The 22153-nt window shown below is 43.1% G+C and overlaps 1 protein-coding gene across 1 annotated transcript in view; it reads right to left on the minus strand.

Moving 5' to 3' along the window:
- LOC126917039 (uncharacterized) overlaps positions 1–22153 on the minus strand; it is a 46240-nt gene that overhangs the window by 5110 nt on the left and 18977 nt on the right. Inside the window, exons 2-6 of the mRNA XM_050723422.1 lie at positions 4265–4475; positions 3680–3786; positions 1923–2059; positions 986–1186; positions 23–366 (exon numbers count right to left, since the gene is read on the minus strand). Of these exons, the coding sequence (XP_050579379.1) occupies positions 23–366; positions 986–1186; positions 1923–2059; positions 3680–3786; positions 4265–4464 (989 nt within the window). The 5' untranslated portion in view covers positions 4465–4475. The remainder of the gene's footprint in view (positions 1–22; positions 367–985; positions 1187–1922; positions 2060–3679; positions 3787–4264; positions 4476–22153) is intronic.

Genomic DNA, 22153 nt, shown 5'->3' on the forward strand with positions numbered 1-22153 from the left:
ATATCGCGCGATAACGCGGTACCTTAATATCCTTTGGCTGCCATCGTACTTGACGACCTGGTCTTTGATGTGTATCTTGTGACTATTTCGCTGACTCACAGCGAGCAACGCCCGATGACCGGGTGGCGCCCGATTTTGCTCTACCCGGTAATAGCAAGTGACGTTTCTGGGATAAACGCCCGGGTAATTCGGCGATTGAAGTCGACAGGCTCGCGTGTCGCACTTGGTAAGCACACGGTCGCAGTACGTTCCGTTCACTAGCTCTCCCCGCCACGTGGACATACTACTGTTCCCGTATCTCAGGTGCGCCTCGCTACGTCTCAGGAACTTGTACGATAATTTGAAGTCGAAATTATAGCCACTACCCTGTTGACAGTCAATATACAAGTACATCTAGAGAAGAAGAAACGTACACGAAGATCTTTAGATCCGTAACTTTCACATATTTCTGATTTTTCGGCTCTCAATCGCGTTATTAGGACGTTGCGCTTGGGTCCGACGTTTCCTGCACATTTCAGTTCGCTTAATTACGACAGAGCTGCTTCTTTGCTATAAGAATCGAATAAAAGAATTTTCGAATGAATTTGAAATAATAATATTACAGATATAATAAGATGAAACAAATCTCGTTGACGAATGGACGAGGAATTGTAAATCTAATCAATTTTAATACCTCCTTATCTAAGGAGGCGAAGGAGCGAGCTGAAATATTCATTGAAACGTTGGACAAAGTGGAACGTATTAATAACATCATCGAAACCCGAAGAATCACAAACATGTCACATAGACGAAGATTTATAGGGTCTCTAAGAAGCTTAAGGGGCTTTCCCTTTATGTACATATGTTAGCTGTTATCGGACCTTGGTGCTTTGTGCGTGACTTGCCGCTAAATCGCAGTTTTATTCGATGCTTATGTTTTGTGCTTATTATTTACTCGCACATGACATACGACTGATAATTATCAAAGAAGCAAATTTGCGCTTACCTGTTCGGCTAGCCGGAGTAAATACAAAGTTAAATTGATGGAAGGAGTTTCACTGTAATACACGGTGTACCCCCATGCGCTTCCGCACCATTGACCTCCGGTCGCTGGTCGACCCTTTTCCCGAATGGTCATGTAACCATCCGGACATCCTTCCGACGTGAACGATAAAAATCGACCCACGGTGAACGTGTCGAATGTTAACTGTAATATCACGAATTTCCAGAGAATACTCGATAATTTTTGTCCTCGTTGATGCTTCTTATCTATGTATGGTGCTTATCGTGGTATCGTACGAAGAATTAATTTTGTACGTAATTAACTTTGTACGTATTAAAAGATGAAAAAGGTACAGAGACGTTACCGCAAAACCATTAGGTCACTGTAGATGTTTAAAACCTTCCAATTCGTTCTGTCATTCTCAATCTTTGTAAATGATTAACGTGAAAGCACGATGGATAGGTAAAAACGCATTGTAAAAACGCATTACAGAGTTAAATTGAAACGTTTGAGAGACAAAGGTTCGAGGAGAGTTTCTGCATCGACTCGATATCCGATTTATTACGAAACAACGCGAAATCCGTGGACAAAAATAAAAAGGGGAATTCTACGTGTAAAGAAGCGAGGGACGAAAGAACAGGAAAGCGAAGAAACGCGATCAAAGAGGACATATAGAGAAATAAACAAACTTACAAGAACAATTTTCAACAGACGATCTATTTTCGCTAAAACATCGAACACGCGCGCGCGTCCACGCGTCTATCTGTGTCCTAGGAGAAAAAATTATTCTCCCCTACTACTGTCTGGCTCGTGACAGTCTCGTTCCACTCGCGCGACGAGTCACCGTTTATTTCCTACGGATTCAATGCTGGCTGCTCGCACGCTCGTTCGTCCGGACGCGCGCGCGCGCGTGCTCACAACTCCTTTTCCTGCATCCCACCTGAACTAGATCTCCGAGATCAGAACCGGCGGCAGTGAAATTGAGATGACACAAGAATGGCAGTCGATCTTCCCTCGGCCGGCGAACTTCCACCCTGTAGGTCCGGCCGACGTCACCGTACAACGTTCTGTTGCACACTGTAAAACCAGATAGAAAAATAAAAATCCTGTTGCGACATTCTCGCGAGATCTATGACCGTTTCTTTCCTTCTCTTCCCTTTCCACTGATTTGCTACTACGTCGCGAGTCACGAGATTGGGAATCAAATAGAGAAGCGACAGAAGCGAACATCGGGATTCTGATGTTTTATAGTTTGCGGTTTACACGGCAGGAGTTTTCGTCCTGGATAAAACATCCTTTATCGCGTAATGCAGTCTGTGTTTAGGTAACCAGACTTTGATTAGACTGACCTTTCAGATGGTAGATTTAACATTGGAACTACCAGTAGTTAACACGAAGCTATTTCTACCAAAACCAGTCGAAATGACTGGTCTTTAAAAAATACCTAATAATAGAATATTTTTATATTTGTTGATTTATTACTCTCTTACAGAAGCAATTCCATGTTATGCAGTACATTTTTGGTATTATTAATCCATCTGGGACTATGACCCCTAAACGAGGGTTGACACATTTATAAAATTGTAGAACCAATCGTTTTAACTACTGTGCTATTTCTAGCGTTAGTATCTAGCGATCGATCCGGAATCTTCCTGATATCTGATATCATCGTATCGAACGATACGCGGTAAAAATTTTCAAAACGTGTGGCAAGTTGTAGAAAACGAGGAAACTGGTTAAATTGGGGTTCGATAAACATATTGCAGGACCCTTTTACGCTTTGACAAGTACCAATCATTTTGACTGGTATTGATATAAATAGCTTTGATACAAAATTATTTTCAGTTTGAATACATAGAAAACAAAATAAAATTCGTTATATTACTCCTTTAGTTATCGTTGCGAAAGTCATTACATCATTGCGGGAAGAAATATAGCATAAAGTAGGAATTTTAAAGTAAAATTGTAAAACCAGTCGATTTGACTGGTATGGTAGTTCTAGTGTTAATAAATTGAACGAAGAATTAACGTCATCGCCGTGGAGCCCGTGCGTTGCACGAGCACAACGAATATTATTGTTAGGAACATGATACATTTACACTGTACACGTGAATGTGTGTGTAAGCGTCAGAGGACGTCCAGACCTTAGTTGGGACAAAAGACAAGAGTCAGTCGTTAGAAGTACCTGGAAGAGTCGGTTGACAACAAGCGTGCGCGCGAGTAGGATTTCGAGGTCTTTAGAGTATAAGATATCTGTATAACTGTTGCGTGCTAAATAAAGGGAATTATTTGTATTTCCGAATCCCTTCTATATCTTTACAATTATAAATTACGAATGTTTCTAATTGTTACGATCAGATACGAATCGTTATATCTTGCATTTCTTATTTCAAGATCCACATGGGACAACCTATCTTTCAATCTCGCGACGTGACCGTGGCAGCGCATCGTTTGAATCTACAGCGAAAGGGTTCAACGAGAACTTAAGGTCTTCCATCTTAGCGAACAAACGATCGCGAAATGTGTTTTTTAATCGATACGTTACGGGATTGGTTGTATATTCTTGAAAACGACGTTTAATCATCGACGTACTAGTAACCGCGTATCGAAGAGAAATAGGAATTTTAATTGAATTAAAATTGCTGGGGCGAAATGGCGGTCAGGAATCGAACGAAACAGGTCGGATAAAGGACTCACGGGTGCAATATTTCGGCTCGTCGGAGTTGTCGCCGCAGTCATTTTCGCCGTCGCAGTATTTGTCCTGGGCAACGCAGTTTCCTGTGCCACATAGGTACTCGGATGGCCTGCAAATGGAATGCAAATAAAACGTACAATATATCCTTTCGAATACGCCTCGATACGACGGATATATCGGTTTGGTTCAACGGCGGACACGCGTACGATTTAATGGCGGACCATCGCCGAATACGATCGACGCGATTTTGAATCACGATTTAATCCTATTTTCGTAAGCGCCACGAATGGAAAGCGTAACGGGGGAATAAGAGTAAGAAAATATCGATCTGCAACGCAAACATTTGTGGTCTCGAACGATTTTAAATTTGCCTGGTAAAAAATACAAGGTTTTTCATAAAATGCCACGGAGTTGGTATAAAGGGAAGTTTGTTCCGGTTGACCTTGTTTCAACGTTGCCGTGGAATCACATTTCTCTTCTGATACTAACTGTTCGTCTAATTTGAAACAGAAGAGGATAATCAAGAAGTTTTCTGCTAACGTAATCTGAGAATCAACGACGAAGAAACGACGGCCGATCGATTATACCTGCAAACATTTTCCAAATTTGTTGTTGGCGTAGTGGTCGCACCGGACGAGGTCTCGGACGACGTCGGAGCTGGATAAACCGGGAAACCAGGGTATCCAGAGTAATCTGAGGAGATTCCAGGGTGGTAACTAGCGGAGCCAGCCTCGATCGAGGCCGTGATCGCGGCTGCGATCAGCAGCAACCGCCGGCACATCAACATGCCCCCTCACCCTGAAAATATACAAAAGAAGAAAAAGGTAAGAACAATGGAACGCTTATCGAAATATATTGCGAATTTCGTATCTTTGGTAATTAAACCATTTGCATCCAAGCGCGGATTAATCCGCGCGCTGCGACTGCTTTTTATTTCAGTCGCTGAGTATTCTTCAGACGTGAGAGTTCACGTTTGATCCGTTTGTCAGCATCTCGCCTATATCAGTTTATTGTATTTTAAAGAATTTCGCGAGAAACAATATGATTTAATTTCTTATTTCTTATTTTTTTAAATAAATAATTTTGTCTTTTTTCCTCCGTTATAAAGAATGTAAGACGCGATGTCTGCGAAGTAACATTATTTCGAACAGTAAAATTTCTATAAACTTCGTGAAGAATTCGGATGTCATTTACCGCACCTACGACCGACGCGGTGATAGGGACCAATCCTCTAAAGTAGAGCCACGATGCAAATGGATTAAAAGACGACGCAACTTTCTTTTCAGTTGAACTCTCTTCTTTAATATTAACAAATTAAATAGATCCGGCATATTAAACGTATTGTTTATGCGCGACGATTTTAATACGAAACGCTTATTAAAATAGAAGACACGTAGTTTCGAACAAAGAGGCCAGAAACTCGGAGAGATAGCGACCGGGATTATGCTAATTCTATTCAACCGCTCGTATTTGTCTCTCAAATCTGCAATGTGTTCTTATTTCTCGGACAAATGGTCGGTTCCAGCTTACTTCGTTCATAAGTTCGTAACAATTTTTCCTTTCGTTTCCCCTTGCGCCGTGTCCGACCGTCATTGACGAAACAAGGGAAAAACAAGACGTTGCGGAGAAGCAACGCATACCGTTAAACGCGGGTAAATGTCATAAAAAATAAGCATATCTAAGCGGAAAAACTGCGTAGTACGCGTGCCGCAAAAGCGTTCTGTTTATTAAATCGCCGAATGGAATCTGGGCCAAACATGACCCAGGGACACGTCCCGGAAACTGGAATATGGTAATTTGGCCCGGCTCGCTCCGCCGATATACGGCACGGCCTCGTACGAGTGTCACTGGAATTGCGAGCAACTTAAGCGTGCACGGTCAATTGAATACGAAAGAGTGGAGGATGACGGAGAAATAGGGTGAAAGCAGCGCATTCAGAGGATCGGGCGATTTTTTAAATTGCCGTCGAATTATGAACGTCGTGCACCGTTTCTCGAGTTTACCACGAGCAACGAAGAAGGAAAGGGTAGCTCGAAACGATAGCAGTATCTTGAAGTGGCATCGTTGCACGGTCGAGAATAATCTTTGGCAATTTACGATGAATTCTGGCAAACACCTCGGGGCAACGTCTTATGGCGATTTAAGACCGCACGAGCAAATGCTTCGCCCATTTTAATAAAATTTAGAAACGAAAGCGCAAGGGAGCATTTGTTTCGCCGTTTAGCTCCGATTGCTCTCCGAACCGGAAATCGAATATCCGAATGCTCTAAGAACGCTTTATACTTTGGCGACGAACGCGAGCGAACGTTCCTAAAGATCACACCTCAGAGACGCTCGATAATAACTCTCGGTTCAGTCTTCGTTCGGTCTCGAAACAACGATATCCGATGGAAACATCGTAGCTACCGTTTGTTAACGAGAAAAAGACACACAGCGCTATACCATGAAAGCCTAAGGCCGGCTGCCCAATGTACCATCGATATCCCTACGGTCCTTTCGCCGAATATTCGGAAAAATGCATACGCAACCGTCGCGGAGTCTGACAAATGCGTGCATAGTGGAGATATCGATGGGCAACAAAGAAAAGAATCCGTTTGGTTTTGAACGAAAGATTCATTCAGTCTCGAACAGCAAAGTGCGAAGGATCCAGCGTAACAACGAAGCAGACACATTCGAGAAGCGTGATTGTTGATCGTTGGTCGTTGCTTGTTGACTGTGGATTGTTTGATAAACTTTTTTATTGAATATCGAGAGTATTTCTTGGGCACTCGCACATTAAACCACCTCATTTCCAAGAATGCTGCACGAAACCATTCGCTCGCTTCTGCGATTAAAAGAATCAAACATGCACTTTTGGAACGTTCGCGGAGCATTCTTAAAGCGTTTGGACGTTAGATTTCCGATTCGGCGAACAATCGCCAAACATCGAACTTGCTCGATGCTTGCTCGATTACGCGTTCATTTTACTCGCTTCGTTTAGACGCACAATTATAAGCGTCGTTCTGCGGTGCCGAGTTTTGTACCGTCTCTCGGACGATAGAGCAGAAAAAGATGGCGATGTACGCGATGGAAACAGGAAAACGATGGAGAAGGAGCGTCTCAGAGCGGTTTTAAAATCAGTTTCGACCGTTATACCGCGACGAGGACTCGGTGATCCGGTAATCCGACAGAACGACGCGACGTTCCAGGAACGGTCGGACCTGGGTTAAATTGCCCGCACCGGCTTCGAAATTGGGTCGGTGCACGAGAAAATCGACTGCAGATTGAGAGGACCTCTTCGCGGTGGATCAACCGTCTCTCCTCCTCCTCTTCTCTTCTTGATTTGTCCTTCCTCCTCCTCCTTCCTCCTCCTACTTCTTCCCTCTATCCACGGTCGTTTTCATCGATGCGAAATTGGGGCCGGTGAATCGTCGGCCAAGAATAGGCAGGCTGGATCGTCGATCGACGATTCCAGCTTTCACAGAACCTGATGGTTGTGCCGGTACTTAGAAACGCGGCCGAGGAAGAAACGATTTTGCGTAACAACCGAACTCCGGCCGCTCGCGCTCCAATTCGGCTGTATTGCAGCGGCCTTCCACGCAAATTGGCCGCGTATTTTGGCCTTCTTCGTCCACCCGATACGATGATCGTGCCAGCGATGTCTGTAATTGTACCTGCCGGCGAAATTCTTTCCACGAGGAAAGACGCGCGGCACTTTTCCATTATCTTCGTCTAACTTTTCCCAACCGTTGCTCGTTCTTGTCTCTTTGTTATCGATTCGAAGATCGGATTACGCGTTAACGGACGAGTACTTTACAATAAATAAATTCTAGTCTGTATATTTAATTAATTGCGTCGAAGTGGTCGCCACTTCTAAGAAAACTCTACATCTGGTCTTTTTAGTTTTCTCAGGCGTTGACAGCGTATAGACAAAAGACTGGCACGAAGGCAGACCATAAACAATAGACAGGCGACGTTGGCTTCGGGGTTTTCAATTATAAGGTAACACTGCTAGCGTGCGGATCTCGACCAGCTCAAATTGTATTTCTACTTATTATTACACTTCTCTATTAAATATATATGTAAGACCGTAATCTGGGGATAATTCAGGGATCGATTCGAAGTAAATAATAAAATACAAAAATAAACAACAATTAATATGCGTCTATAACAATAAATAACAATAATTATATAAACGGGAAATAACAAGTCTTTGGTACAATGTTTACCTGAAAATCGAGAATCGATTTTCAACGTCCTGAGCTACCGATCTTTCTTCTTCGGTCTTTAAAATCTTAAATAACTATTCTGTAACCTTGTCTGTCTCTAATGTAACTCTGTCCGTCCGTTCGGGAAAAACGTGCTTCTTAAAATGGTCGTCCGTAAAACAAAAGAAGATCGGTCTGTCCGTGAAACACAGCCTGTCGTGCTACCCGTAAAACAAAAAGAATCCCTATCCTATATGAACTCTAGGGAGTTTACATATATTTTCTACTTTACAATTTATCCACGCGTTTCTCTCTTTATACATCTAATAACCTCAACAAATTGTTAATTAATTGTTAATTAACGATTAAGCGAAGTGCTTAATAAGCCATCGATATACCAATGGTCCTTCCGCCGAATGTTCGAGAAGAAGTGGCAACGGTCGCGGATGTCTAACAAACGTGTCACACGCTGAAGAAGACCATTCGCTCAGAAACAGTAAGTAATAGGATAGACTAGACATCCTGCATAGCACAGCCATCGAAACAGTAACGAAATAGTAACGGAATAGGTGCCTCTGAGATACACCAGACGACAAGCCCTCCAGAGGGATTAAAACCTCGGTATAAAAAGCCTCCAAAATAAGCGCTCGACCTGGTCTGTTAAAACATTTTTACCCAGTCTCTTGTAACACTTTGAATCATTCCGTTGTAACACTTTGAACCGTCGCTCTGTTGGATTTGCATAATAAATTCTATTATCATATATTGTTACGTCTGGCGACACTCTACCTGGACCAGGCCACACACCGCAGGCAGGAAGGCAACCAGATGTCCGCACATCTTTACTACGTACCCTCAATGGTCTTAAGGACCTATCATAAATCTCAGGAATTTTCTAGCTAAGGTCCTTCAGACCTATTTACTTATTTATAATAATTATTTATAAATTATCCTTATCTGTAATAAGTATTAACTTATTATAAATAATTAGCCATGTCACTGCGCCAAACCAGAGAAAATTACTTATAATTCTCAATGCGAGAATTGATATGTAGAGATGGTGGTATATGTTGTCCGTGATGGTTGTTGTTGCCGGCTGTAGATGTCGTTGCTGAGGTACTGCTAATTATTCTTCTATTTTGATGCGTGGAAGAAAAATAGGATGATCACGGGATCTCCTCCCGGTCCACCCTCTCCCATCCCCTCCCTAATAGGCTAGCGAACTGTCCTGTTTTTGCGTCCAGGCTTTCAGGACATAAATTAAAATATCGCACATAAGCACAGCGCAACAGCGGCTTAAATTTAAGTTACAATAATAATCTTAAAAAAAAAAAAAATGTAATAATGCACGGCTATATCGTACCGTCGCGTATCGGTACTTTTGCTTGTACCACCCTACAATCAGAATTCAGCGTTTATTCTGGAAAAAAATCATGTAAAAAAAAAAATATGTAAAAAACCTGGAATTAATAAACAATGATTAAAAAAAAAAAAGAAAGAAAGGATGATCACGGGCGCTGGGAATCGAACACGGGTCCCGAACGTTCGAAACCCAGAGCGCTAACCACTTTCTTTTTTTTATTATTTGTTTATTATTACCAGATTACATATTTGTATTTTCCACAATAAACGATGAATTCTGGTTGTGGGGTGGTTCAGGCAAAAGTACCGATACGCGACGGTACGACATAGCCATGCAATATTACATTTTTTTTTTCTTTTTAAGATTACTTTTGTAACTTAAATTTAAGCCGCTGTTACGCTGTGCTTATGTACGATATTTCCATTTCTGTCCTGAAAGCCTGGTCGCAAAAACAGGACAGTTTGGCGCTAACCACTTCGCTACCGTGTCCGTTGCTTAGTTGGTGTCGAGTAGCGGTATTTGTTGCCGAAAAATACAGATAATAAAATAAAAAGTAAATAAATAAAAAGGTTCTTCAAACCGAACAAACATCTCTTTACTGGATCGTTTCTAAAGCTTATTGTTTATATTGAGATATGTATAATTTTTGTGCTGGACTGGGTCGAATGCATAGTGGAGATGTTTGTATGTGGATATCAGTGTGTGGAGATATGTGTGTGCGCGGCGACTGAGAAACAGACGAATGTAAACAGTTCGGTCGGTTAACAGTCTACAAAAGGTATGGAAGAAAGTGCTGAGACGCGTGCAAGTGTGTATCGATGAATATTCTAGAAATCGTTTAGAAAATAAATATGTGTCTACGTTAATAGTAATGCCCAGTGTATATTTAATGTTTCCATAACAATATTTCGGCCATCAAGATCCACAATTCTCGACAGTTTACTACGGGAAGACACGGGAAAGTTAGCTTTTCTCACGTATGCTACTTCCCACTAGCAATTTTCTATCGAGGGCGGCTAAGACCCTTCCTAGTCCTCCGACTTTCTTCTATCCAATGGAAAGCAATGTCTACTGTCCTAAACAAAATTGTCATCAACAAATCCGATGGTTCCTTGCGTTAGACACACCCATCGCTAGCTTTCCTCCGACACAGCATCGTCACTTTACTGCACTTATTCTTCATCGTTAGAACGGTCAACGTATCTTTACCGAGTTTCTACCCTTTAGTCAATCACTTACTTAACTTATACATACGCATCGGTGTAATTATCTTCTTTACAAAATTGTTGGAATAAACGTTAATTTGTAGCTGTTAATGCAGCCGTAAACTCAATCGAATCATCCCTATTATCGTAACAGAAATCAGGGGATCGATCAGTTCGTGGCGGCGATTATCTAATGGTAATGGGAATTTACGAGTCCCGTTGACGCGCTTTCTCGCGATCGCGCCTCTCCGCCAATGGTCGAATAAACATATATAAAGTTTAATTTCTTCTGCTTGTTCGTGAAACGTTCGAACTGCAACGCGAGGAGATCACCGGCGATCTATCGGTTTCGTGATTTCTCGTGTCTCCGACGTGACAAACGCGTGGACAAAAAGAAAAGAATCGAATCCGATCGACGGTTAAGTTTGAACCAGGAAGCGAAAGGTCGAGTTGTAACCGCGCAGCGAGATTGACTAGCGAAACCGAGAGCGATACGCGATCAAAAGAAGACACTTGTTAATAAATATATCGTTGACCTAAGCAACGAGTGATTATTTAACGCGCTACACCCAATATCACTTGATATTTCTGAGAATTCTTGATAGAAATTGTTCGATGTATCCTTCCGTATTTCCACGTATCTTGACAAAAGACAAAGTTAAAATTCAAGCGAAATGACCGTCATTAACGTATCTTCTCTCGGAACATGCTGTACTCGAGTTCCAAGAAAGCCGTAGCATTATTCCTGGCAACTACGCGCGCCGATAAAAGCTCGTTAATGTCGGCCGATTGCGCATGGAAAATTCTTAGCCGGAGACGGAGGCTCGGAAACTCGCTATTCCGCGTGTTCCATTAACATTTGCCATCTCGGTTAGCCTTTAATCTCGCCAAAAATAGGGGCACCGGAATCGTTCCAGGTTCACCTTCGGCCGGTTGGCAAGCGGCGCCTCTTTCCGCGTTATTGATCACACGGCGGCCTTTTTACAATCAATTGCTGTTCCCTCGTGGTCGATCGATGCGAATGCCGGTTCGCAAAAACTGTCTGGAGCTGGAACAGCTCCGACAGCGGAGGGAGCACCGGGTTAAAATTCAATAAAACCGGTGGATCGTCCTCTATCGGGGCGCTGCTCATAAATTTCCGTGAAGAAGCTACAACCTGTTGCTTAATTATAGCTTCTCACGCGGCCGCGACCGAGCCTCTCTCTTCTTTCTGTCTCGATTGGTATGCACGCCTCGAAAATCGATGACTTGTGCCGCTGTACTGGCCTCGATACCAGCACTAAAGAGTTTCGCGACCGCTTTCATTCATTTCACCCTTCTGGTCAGCCGTTTCGCGGCTCGAAAATCTACCGACAGTTGCCTCCATTCACGCCGAAACCGATACCGATCGATGGTTGCCGCCATTCAATTCAAATATTCGACAATGTCTATCCATATTCCGTTGCGTCATTTTGTCCGACGTCTATAGACCCTATGACTCGTTATAGCCTTCTGTTCATTGAATAGCCGGTTTCGATTCGGCCAGGGAAGAGTGCCAGAAAAAGTGAAGATTTCGAGGAATAAGTGATACCAATGAGAGTGTGAGAGACAGAAGAGAGAGAGAGAGAGTGAAAGAGAGGGTGAGAGGGAAGGGAAGGAGAAGAGAAGGAGACGTAGGAAAGTTAGTTTCCACGTGAGAGATTTCGTAACGAGGCTTGCCTGCAACCGTAGCCCGTGCACAGCAATAACGTGATATTAAAAATTACTGGTAATAAATAAGGCGGAAATTGCTGCGCGGATGATGGAGGATTTTCAAGATGTATTACGCTGCTACTCGGACTTTGTAGTGGCTTAAGGCGAAGCATCTAGGAAAAATACAGAGAATGATTAATGCGTTTGGTTACACGGCCGAGTTTCGTACAAACGATGTCACTCGTTAAATTTCGCCGATCGTAAGCAACGTCGTACGATATTAGAAAAATCGTGTTCGTTTGGAGTAACGCGATCAGTGGCAACGATCGATCCGATCAAACACGAGTGAAACGCGGAAGACGTTCGATTATTGTCGTTCGAATATAATCGAATTCTCTACGTTGATTTCTCTAAGTCTTCTACGTCGTAGCTACGAGTTTGATTAAAAAGAGAAAAAATTTAGCACGTTATGCCACGTATATTGCCAGGGCTAAGGGTTGCAAGGTAAACGAACGATGGAGATTTTTTTTATCGGAACGAAGCACCGTCTATAGAGTCCTGTGTTCCTAGGATCCGACCATACATCCCTCGGGTGTTACGAGACAGATGCAACGTGTCTACGTATTGGTGGAATAGGAAAACTGCGCATATGTGGTGGAACAAAGTTGGACGTTGGCAGGGAAAAGTGCCAGGAGGTAGTGAAAAGGGAAGGAAATAAGTGTTGTACGTGATGGTGCGGCTTGTCGTTGCCAAAAATCAAACTTTCCGGACCGTGCAAACCTTACCCGACACACGTAGGTGCTCGGTTATAAATAAAACGTAGGAACTGTGTATTTTGTAATATTATATTCGACGGAGGTCGCTTTTCAATTGTGCATTAGTCGTTAACGAAACGGAATATCCCCTCCCGCTATGGTTGATTAATATTTGCCCGAAAGCCCGGTCGTTTTGTGCAGTAAAAGCGAGCTATTTAATTACATCCTATGGTTGGGTCATTAAATAAATAAAACGCTGCCAGCAGGCGGAACGAGATAAAATTTTCATGCTGGTATCGCGAACCGAGATCAGAGGCAGATCAAATTTTCAATGGATCTTTGACGCCATCTATTTTTATTATTACCTTTGCTGGATAATTTGTCGGACGAGATATAGGAATAAATCTATCGGCTTCGTAAATCTCAAACATAGATGCTGATCTTAAAATTTATTTTCGTTTCGATGGAAGACTCGCGAAAGATTAAAGTCATTCGACCTTTACATTTTTGATTTTCAACCACCGTCGTATCTTTTCGTCGAATTCGCATGATTCCGGATTTAACGAAACTGTATTACGGTAGCGAATTAGCATTTGGAAATCCCTCTTAACACCATCTAGCCACCCGTTTCCCATCCCTCTATTATTTCGTAGTCTAAAGTCTTCTAGCTCCTTAATTAGTCTTGGTAATCTCACAGCGTCCTAGCCCGCAATTACATCGAGCTGCTCATTAAATTTAATTCTCACGGTTGAAATAAATTTCCTTTATTTACCAGGCAGCTCGTTTGTCATCAATTCTTTGGCCGATTGATCGAGCGGAAGTACAGGCAATCTCGCTAGATCAAACACAGCCATCTTGCCTTTCCTGTGGCGAGAGCTGAGTAAGTAAACCGTGCTTGGCGCGACCTGACATCATCAGGATTTTATCTGGTCGGTAATTTCTTTCCATCGATTCCGCAAAAAGTCAATTTATTCAAGACCCGCGTGTACCGTGGCGCTGATAAATCTTCCTTTTCCGAACCTTAGCCCTCGCTTTCTGACCACAACGTGTTGCGTCATCCCACGTACGACCGATTCTCCCGTCGCGTATTGTATTCTCCGTCGTACGTTTCCATTTTTACTCGTCAAAAGTATCCTTCACCTCGGTTTCTTCTCTGTCTCACCGACAGTCAGCGACGATATAGCAAAAAAATCTGACCTAACCGAGAAACGAGGAAGCCGGTAAATCCAATTTTCGTCTAAAGGTCAGGCCAGAAATTCGACCTTACAGCTAGGTAGAATTTGGCCCCCTCTTATTAATCTCGTTGTCCAAGTTCCGTGGTGGAGATGTGCCGATAATCCGATAGCGATCGCACGACATCGAGTTACGTCGTTGAAATTGTAAAATGCCTAAGCTGATCGGGATTTTGAAATTCCTAGAATTCCAGCCTTGTCTGTCTTTACCGTCGTCGTTCTACCTAATCCCTATCTCAATTATATTCCTATGGTTTCGAAGCTGGTCACTCGTACGTAACGGCTGTTAACCAGCCGACAAATTCAGTTTGCCGCTTCTGGTTGGCGATTCCCCCGAGCTTCCACGATCTTGGGAACGAAATGTCGCCTCTCGTCATCCTCTTATCGCGCATCGAAGCATCTAAACGAAAGTATCTGTATCGCAGAACGAAGGGGCGTAGCATAAAATTGATGTGCCGACACATTCATCAGCGGCGATTTTCGGGCAAGTTTCAACCCTCTTTTCAATCCCCTGTTTCCCCGCAATTTATACCAGTCCGCGTAAACATATCGCGATCATACCGACAAAACAAACACATGTATTACCGGGCTTGTCTATCAGAAGCTGGATAAGAGCGGTTGGCGCGACCTAGCATCATCAGGATCTTATCTGTCGCTGGTAATCTCGCTCCATCGGTCCCGTATCCCGGTTCCATACACGCGTCATACATCACCGTGGCACGTTGCGCTATATAGCTAAGCCCTGACGTTTAGCTTTTTGCGAGAGCGTCAGCGAGAACACACGTAGTATGTGCGGCGCCATGTTTCGATCCACGGCCAGGAGTCCCCATTATATCTCTTCCTTCTCCTTCCTCCATCACCTCTTCCTTTTTTCCACTGCTTTTTGTCTATTCCTCTCTATTCTCTATTTTTCCCACTCTTCTTTCCGCTGCATCGCCCAGGTACCTCGTCGAATTCAGAGGCCTCGTCCTCTCGTGCGGAAAAGGCAGTCGAGCCAGGGAACAGCACGTGAACGAAGAATACCACGCGATTGTTAGGCGTCCCCGATTAATCTACGACTTCTTTTCCTCCTCCTGCTCCTCCTTCCCTTCTCCTCCTCCTCCTACCTCTCTCTTCTGCTCTCGTCCTCTATGTCGGTGTAATGGTGCTCGTCTCTCCTTATGATTGCGACGACACAAAGACACAGCTCCACTCGTGTAGACGGCCAAGATAGATATAGTTAAGTGGGTGAACGTGGGTGTCATCGACAGCAGCCGACTATAGCCTGGTTCTTTTTCTTCTCTCCTACCGTAGACGCTAATCAAAGTACCGCTACGAGTATACGGCTTCGGAGAAATATACGGAGAATAGCGGATTGATTGGGCGAGGAGTCGCGTCGATTGTGTCGGGCAAACGAGAAAGCTACGCGCACAGAAATGCAAGATCGATGCGTGGAATTTTATCTGGCAATTTTTAACCTGTCGTTAGAAGCGCGTTTCGCTGCCGGGGCAAAACTCTGGCAAATTTCCCGTATACCGACGTACGTAGCTACGGTTCGTGGCGGGACAAAGAGAAAGAAGAAATGGAAGGAACGGAGGGACACGCTAGCAGGAACATTTTAATCAGCATGGGAACGGTTTGCAGCCTCCAAGTTTTGCACGCGGGATGACGTGTACGTTGCTCCTGCAATTTTTTTTCTTTCTGAAAATTTTGTAGCAAAGCTTGACAAATTGAGGAACGCCGAGAGTCACCGGTACAAAGGTAAAAATTTATGTTCAGTGTGTATATATTTCGGCGCACGCGCGCACAAAAAACGGATCGGGGTGAGAGGGCATACGAGGAGGGGGAGAGAAAAAAAAGAAGAAATGTTAATCATGGTCTATTTCTATGGCGAATGAAAACTGACGTTAAAAAGTGACGTATAAAAACAGCAGTTATTCCCTGCTCGGCCAGAATAAATTAATTACAAACGGAATGGTCGGGTTTCTGCTTAATTGCTCGTTCTTGTACAAATTTTTTTTTTCGCATTTCCTTTGGCCAACACTGGTCAAGCCGAATACTCCTGCCAAATGAAAGAATCAACCGTGAAACGGCTACTTCCGTTAGGACAGAAATGGTCTCCGCAGGATTTCCGACGTTTTTGTACCGGCCACCGCACGAAACAAACAATAAAATTTATTTACAGACGTTTCAACCTCTGTGACCTCGTTCTACGAGCGTTAAAATTGGAACACAGGATATTTCCGATGGCCGTGCCACTATTAAATTTCGTCATTTTATGTAGACCCTCGACCAAGCTCAACAGAGCCGTAATGCACTAGTCACGGCAGCAGGATTAATACGCGAATCGTGCATTTATTCGACGGAACTGTTTGTTTATCAGGAAGTTGACTGGGACCCTGTCGGAGTTTACAACCGCCCCTGTCGCTCTTCAAACAAACCTCTCTCGAAAAATCGATGCGCAATCACCGAACATCACTGACGAAATTTCGCTGGGCATCAACGAACGCGTTATTCTATCGCGACTATCGTGCCAAACGCGTTTCTAATATTTATCGCCAAGTTATTCGAACGATCGTGTCAAGATTCCCGGATAAATTGAATGGAAACCTCGTGTAAAATATTTTCCGCACATTCTGATCTTTAACCCTTTCGCTTCGACCGCCGCATGCAGGCGGCGACCACGCGACGACTCCTGGGTCCGGCACTCCAAATGATGCATATACAAGTAGTCAATAATATATTTTTTCGTTATCAGCAGAACATCTTCCGATGATTTTATCGAAATATTGGATTAATCAATTTTTAACGCGTTCGTCGCCCAGCGCGATTCGACTAAGTTTCCCGCGGGACCCAAATCCGATCGCCGGTACGCAGAACGTAAATAGAGCTACAAGCGTGAATTCATTGTTTATTGCCTTCGATTCGTCGTTTGTCGCCTTCGATTCATTGTAAAGAAAAGATTATTTAGTTCTGAAACGGAGAAAGCGACAAGCTTTCCAGCTAGAGTATTCCGAGGGATCTCATGGCAGATATCTCGGATCTTTCATTTAGTCGAGAAGCATACTTGTGAGACGTACGTCAGTGGTTTCTCCATCCTCAAAATGTCCAGTAAACAGCGTGAAAATATATTTGAAAGTGAGAAGAGCAGCGATGACGAAGTTTACGACTATTGTTCGAAGCGCCCAAAATCATCCCAAATACGTTTGGAATGTTTTATCAAATACCACGCGACATAGCATAATGTAATATTTTATCTAGAATATAAATTAATAAAAAGTATGGTATAATGTGTTTTTAATATTTTTATCTTGTATATCCTATATATAATATCCTATATTTAATTAATTCGAGCAAGAGATATGGGTGACATAAATATGGGTGACGCGGCGACCAACGTGTTAAAGTTACTCATTGTTGAAACAACATCAAAACGTTTCGCGCAATATATTTCAAACATCCAAACGATCGTATATTGTTTCATGCTAAAAAATCTATTAAATCCATTGACAGTGAAACGATATTTCACATGCGGTTCTTACAAGAATTGTTGTGATTTAAGACTTAGGAAAACGTATATACAGCAACCACGCACACTGTGCGTATCTCTGGTGCTCGTTTCCATTCAGTGACGGTACTTCGACGGATTGGACTGCCGAAGCGAAAGGGCTGAGATACACCGTTCGATAGAACACTGCTAACGCGCTTCTCGTATTCGTTGCCCTCCAGCGAAATATCTACAACCTGTGTGAGCTAAAACAATCAACAGAGATCGTAGACTCAAGTTTATTATTCAACTTTGATCATAATGCACTATAAACATTTATTATTCCAGGCTTCCATTGAGTTTAGAAAAACGTACGAATAAAGATCATTCTTTTCTACAAAAGGTCTGGTTCAACGTTGAAAGGTTAAAATGAAAATCTACACCTGCGCGTCCTTTACGTTCCGTTCAATTCGTTCGTTTCAATATGCTTTCTTGCCTGAAGACCTAGAAGACCCATGTACTTCTCTCGTCTCCTAACCTAGAAAACTGGTGCGCCCGGTGAATGCAAAAAGCAGGGGCAAAGTGTTCTTAGGGAAAAGGGAAATTAACCAATCCAAGAGGGCCCGTCTCCGCGCAACATATTACGTCGGCTACAAAGAGGTTGACAAAGCGAGACCGTTGGCGGATGAAAAATTTCTAGACCATCCCTCATAATCAAGGACATGACTAATGGACTCAGCTGGCTATGTTGCACGTACCGCCAGATAGAACGCATAGTGGACGCGCGCCTTCGGGCTACGTGTCTCTTTCACGCAACCAAAGTCAATAGTTGTCGTCATTTCGCAGCAAGGGGAACACGTAAGTTCAGCCAACTGCTCGTGAATATCGCGATCCGAATCGGCGAGTACCGCCGATCGATACTTATTTTGGGTTCCGCTGGCGCGAATAATTGAAACGGAAGCGGTGGATGACCTGTCGTTAAGCGGAGATCGTTGTCCGATAATCTAAAATCTCCGTCTATTCTAGGAACGATCGCTAATGTGATAAAACTAAGAGGAGGAAGAAGGAGAAGCGACAGGCTGGAAATAGAAGAGAAATAACAAATTAAAGCGAAAGGAGACAGTTAAAAAGGATATGGAATATCACGCGGAAGCAGAAAATTTCGAAGAATTAAACCAGAGAGAATCTCGATCGCTTTGAATATAATGTCCGAATTGAAGGATGTTTGAGAATCTTGAAAAAAAAATCTTGAAACATTGGTGGCCCTTAAGCGCCTTGAGAACGGCTGAAATATGCAGCAGGTGAGCTCAGACAAGAGGGACGAGAAAGCGTGGAAAGAGATGGGCTGATAAGAGATTTAGAAGGGGCGGAATAAGAGGCGAAAAAGATGGAGAAGGTTAGAAGGAGGCGAGCAGGCAGCAGTTGATTAACTTTTCACTTGGCGTTATTACTTTGGAAACGGTCTTGCGATTCACGCGCCTAAGTCGCTTCCGAAAAACTGCGTTTCGAACATCGTTCGATCGATACGCGGCCAAATTCGCCCGGTTGATTTATCGTTAACGATATTATATTTTGAACTTGCGCGTTTGTATCTTTTTGCTTGGTCCGCCGCGCGCATTTTACGATGCGAATATTTTACTGCCCGTGGCGAACGGAACATTTGCGTGTCTCGTACGGCTACATTTATTTTTACATTCTGCTAATTTCCAGGATTATTCTATTACCTATAAACATTTTCCCGCTGCACCGAAAATTACCCGGAAAAAATGTCGAGCTTTTATAGGTACGCGGGAAACTATCGCGGATCGGGATTTTTATCTCGCTATGTAACACTCGTACGAGAAAAACCACGACGAAACGTACAGAGACGGATAACTGGACGCTTTCGCGCACGCGTGTCAACCCGCATATCACCGGCTCTGATTTATGGAACATTTGAAATCTGATTTTCAAGATTGCCGAAACACAGATTACGGAATACTCGGCCGAATTAAACGCGCCACTCTCCCCTCGCGGTTTTTATTCCGCGATGGTGTAAAAAGATATAGGAATTTTGCAACGACGAAAGGAAAAAGATAGAGAGAAGGAAAGAGACCGAGAGAGAAAGAGATCTATCTTCGTCGATGAATACGAGCGAGAGAATTCAGAAACGCGAAATAATCCCCTGTTTTATGTATCCGACAGAATGGCCGCGTGCGCATGCACGCAGATACGTGGTACATGGCTGGCGAAGTTAACCAAGAGCTTGTAGGCGAACAAAAGCCTGTTGTTATCCGGCAGAGGGCAACCGTTCGATCCGGCTAGCAACATCAAATTTCTGTTTGCGAAAATCTGTAGCCATTTAACCATCGAATCCTACCGCGATATTATCCGCCTCGTATAAATATGAATGGAAACGCGAGCTGGCAAACCGAGTACAATCGCGGATAAAGAATAACGAAATGATTAATTCGTCGCGAAGCAGATTCTTCGAACGAATCCGCTTACCTATGGTTGGCCGGTGATACGGAAGAATCGACGAGCACGGTAACTGGGTATCAGGTGGCAGGTGACGCTTGGAATCATTTTTAAGCGGTCTAATTCTTTCGCGTTTTTCTTTTCCAGCGAACAATGATTTATCGCGTCGTAAATTTTTCAAGAGGATTCCATACAAAGGGAAGTTCACGAGAGAGAAAGAGAGAGAGAGAGAGAGAGTAGAATAGAAGGGAAGAAGGATAGCGCGGAGATATAGAAAGAAAAATAGAAACTGAAACGAGAATAGGAGCGAACCGGGAATGGGAAGCGAGAGGGTGGTAACATACAACGACGAGAAATGTAGAGCAGAAAATGAAGGACGTCGAAGTGAGAATAAAAAAAAAAGAATACAACGCGTATCTAGATAAATAGGTAGATAAATGTAAATGGACGGATAGATAAACAGATAGACGGCCAGATGAACCTTTCATTCCGGGAACTGATATTAAAGGTGTGTAGAAATAGAAACAAAAAAGGGGGAAAAAACAAGCGAGGAAGGGGGGCGAGGCGGAGAATAGAAGCGAGAGAATGAGGAAGAAATTGTCGAGAGCAGTACTGCTAATATCCTGGGGGCGGTCGTGGGATAGCGTGCACCTGCGCGTATGACAGATACGCCCCTGGCATAAAGGCGACATTTAGGTCACCGGCTTTTACCGCGGCAGGCTGCACATGTAGACAGGCCTTACTAGCGATCGTTCTCACTACTAGCATCGACGATGCCCTTTCTTGAAAAAAAGATATTCCATCTACCCTTTTCAAGACCATTTAGAATGATTACTCCGTTATGAACCGAAAAGAATCGACCTTTTTTGAAGATTACGATACAGATGCCACTATTTTATTTTCACAATTATCTTCTCTCTCTCCCTTTCTCCCTCTTTTTTTTTATTTCTTCTTCAACTCGGTTCTCTTTTTTTTTTTTCTTTCTTTTTATATAATTCGTTAGCCGTGGATCGAACGTGGAAAGAAACAGCACGATTTTTAAACTTTCTTTCACGACTATCTTTTACGATATGACGTAAACGATATATTTGCCGTTGCACGAGCAACGCAATTCATTTCGATCGTATCGTTTTTATGATCGACACAGTTAGACAGTTACAGTGGCATGTTAGTCCCGTTACCTAAAGGGAACAATGGCATCGAATGCAAATAGCAAGAAATTATAACGTCAATCGATTATATCTAGCTCTAATATATTTAGTCGGACCGTATGACGTTTATGTGCCCGTAATGCAGAGCACTTTAAGCACACCGAATGTGGACAGAAAACTCTGGCTGTCTCCCTCTCTCTCTCTCTCTCTCTCTCTCTCTCTCTCTCTCTCCCATCGAAATATAGGTTGGCCATTATATGTATATATTTATCCATTCGATACCGTAGGCCAATTATCGAGCACTTTGCTATGGAATAAATTACAGAAGGATAAATTGCATAAAGATCGTTCAACGATTCCGCTTATTTTCTCTTCTCTTTCGCTTTATTGACAGTTTGCCGTATCAAGCTTGAATAATACACCGTAAAAATAACTTTACAGACGAGACACGTATCGCGAACGGGTCAACGGTGTACGAAAGTTAAAACGCAAAAGTGCCCCTTTTTAAAAATTATTAACTTCTTACCATTAACGCCGCAAACCTATCTAAAGGCACTCGCCTTTTTCCGTTCGAATCGTAACTCTCATCTTTACGATACGATAATTGTACGATGCTATTTAAATTCTCGTTTCGTTTGCGTGCCTGTTGCCTATGGTCCCTGACGAAATAAATATTTCATCGCGGCATTGTTTATTTGCTTATCTAGGTGTAGACGAACCAAACGAACGTATCTCGTTCACGTTGAATTAAAAATCCATGCATTATTAAACAGGCTGTGTTGGCTGCTGCCCGGCTAACGTAAACTTGCTGTTTACGCGATTCGATAAAACTCGATCTAACGGTTTGCCCGTCTTTAACATCGCCGCGATGTCGCTATTCTGTCATCTGGCGACAAGTTTATCAAGCGACAATAATTTGACAACGCGCAGCGAGACGCGATGCAGTACGTAACAGGAGGAAAATTATCGTCTTGACGCCAATTTCGATC

The sequence above is a fragment of the Bombus affinis genome, chromosome 6 (genome assembly GCF_024516045.1).
Source record: "Bombus affinis isolate iyBomAffi1 chromosome 6, iyBomAffi1.2, whole genome shotgun sequence".
NCBI lineage: Eukaryota > Metazoa > Arthropoda > Insecta > Hymenoptera > Apidae > Bombus > Bombus affinis.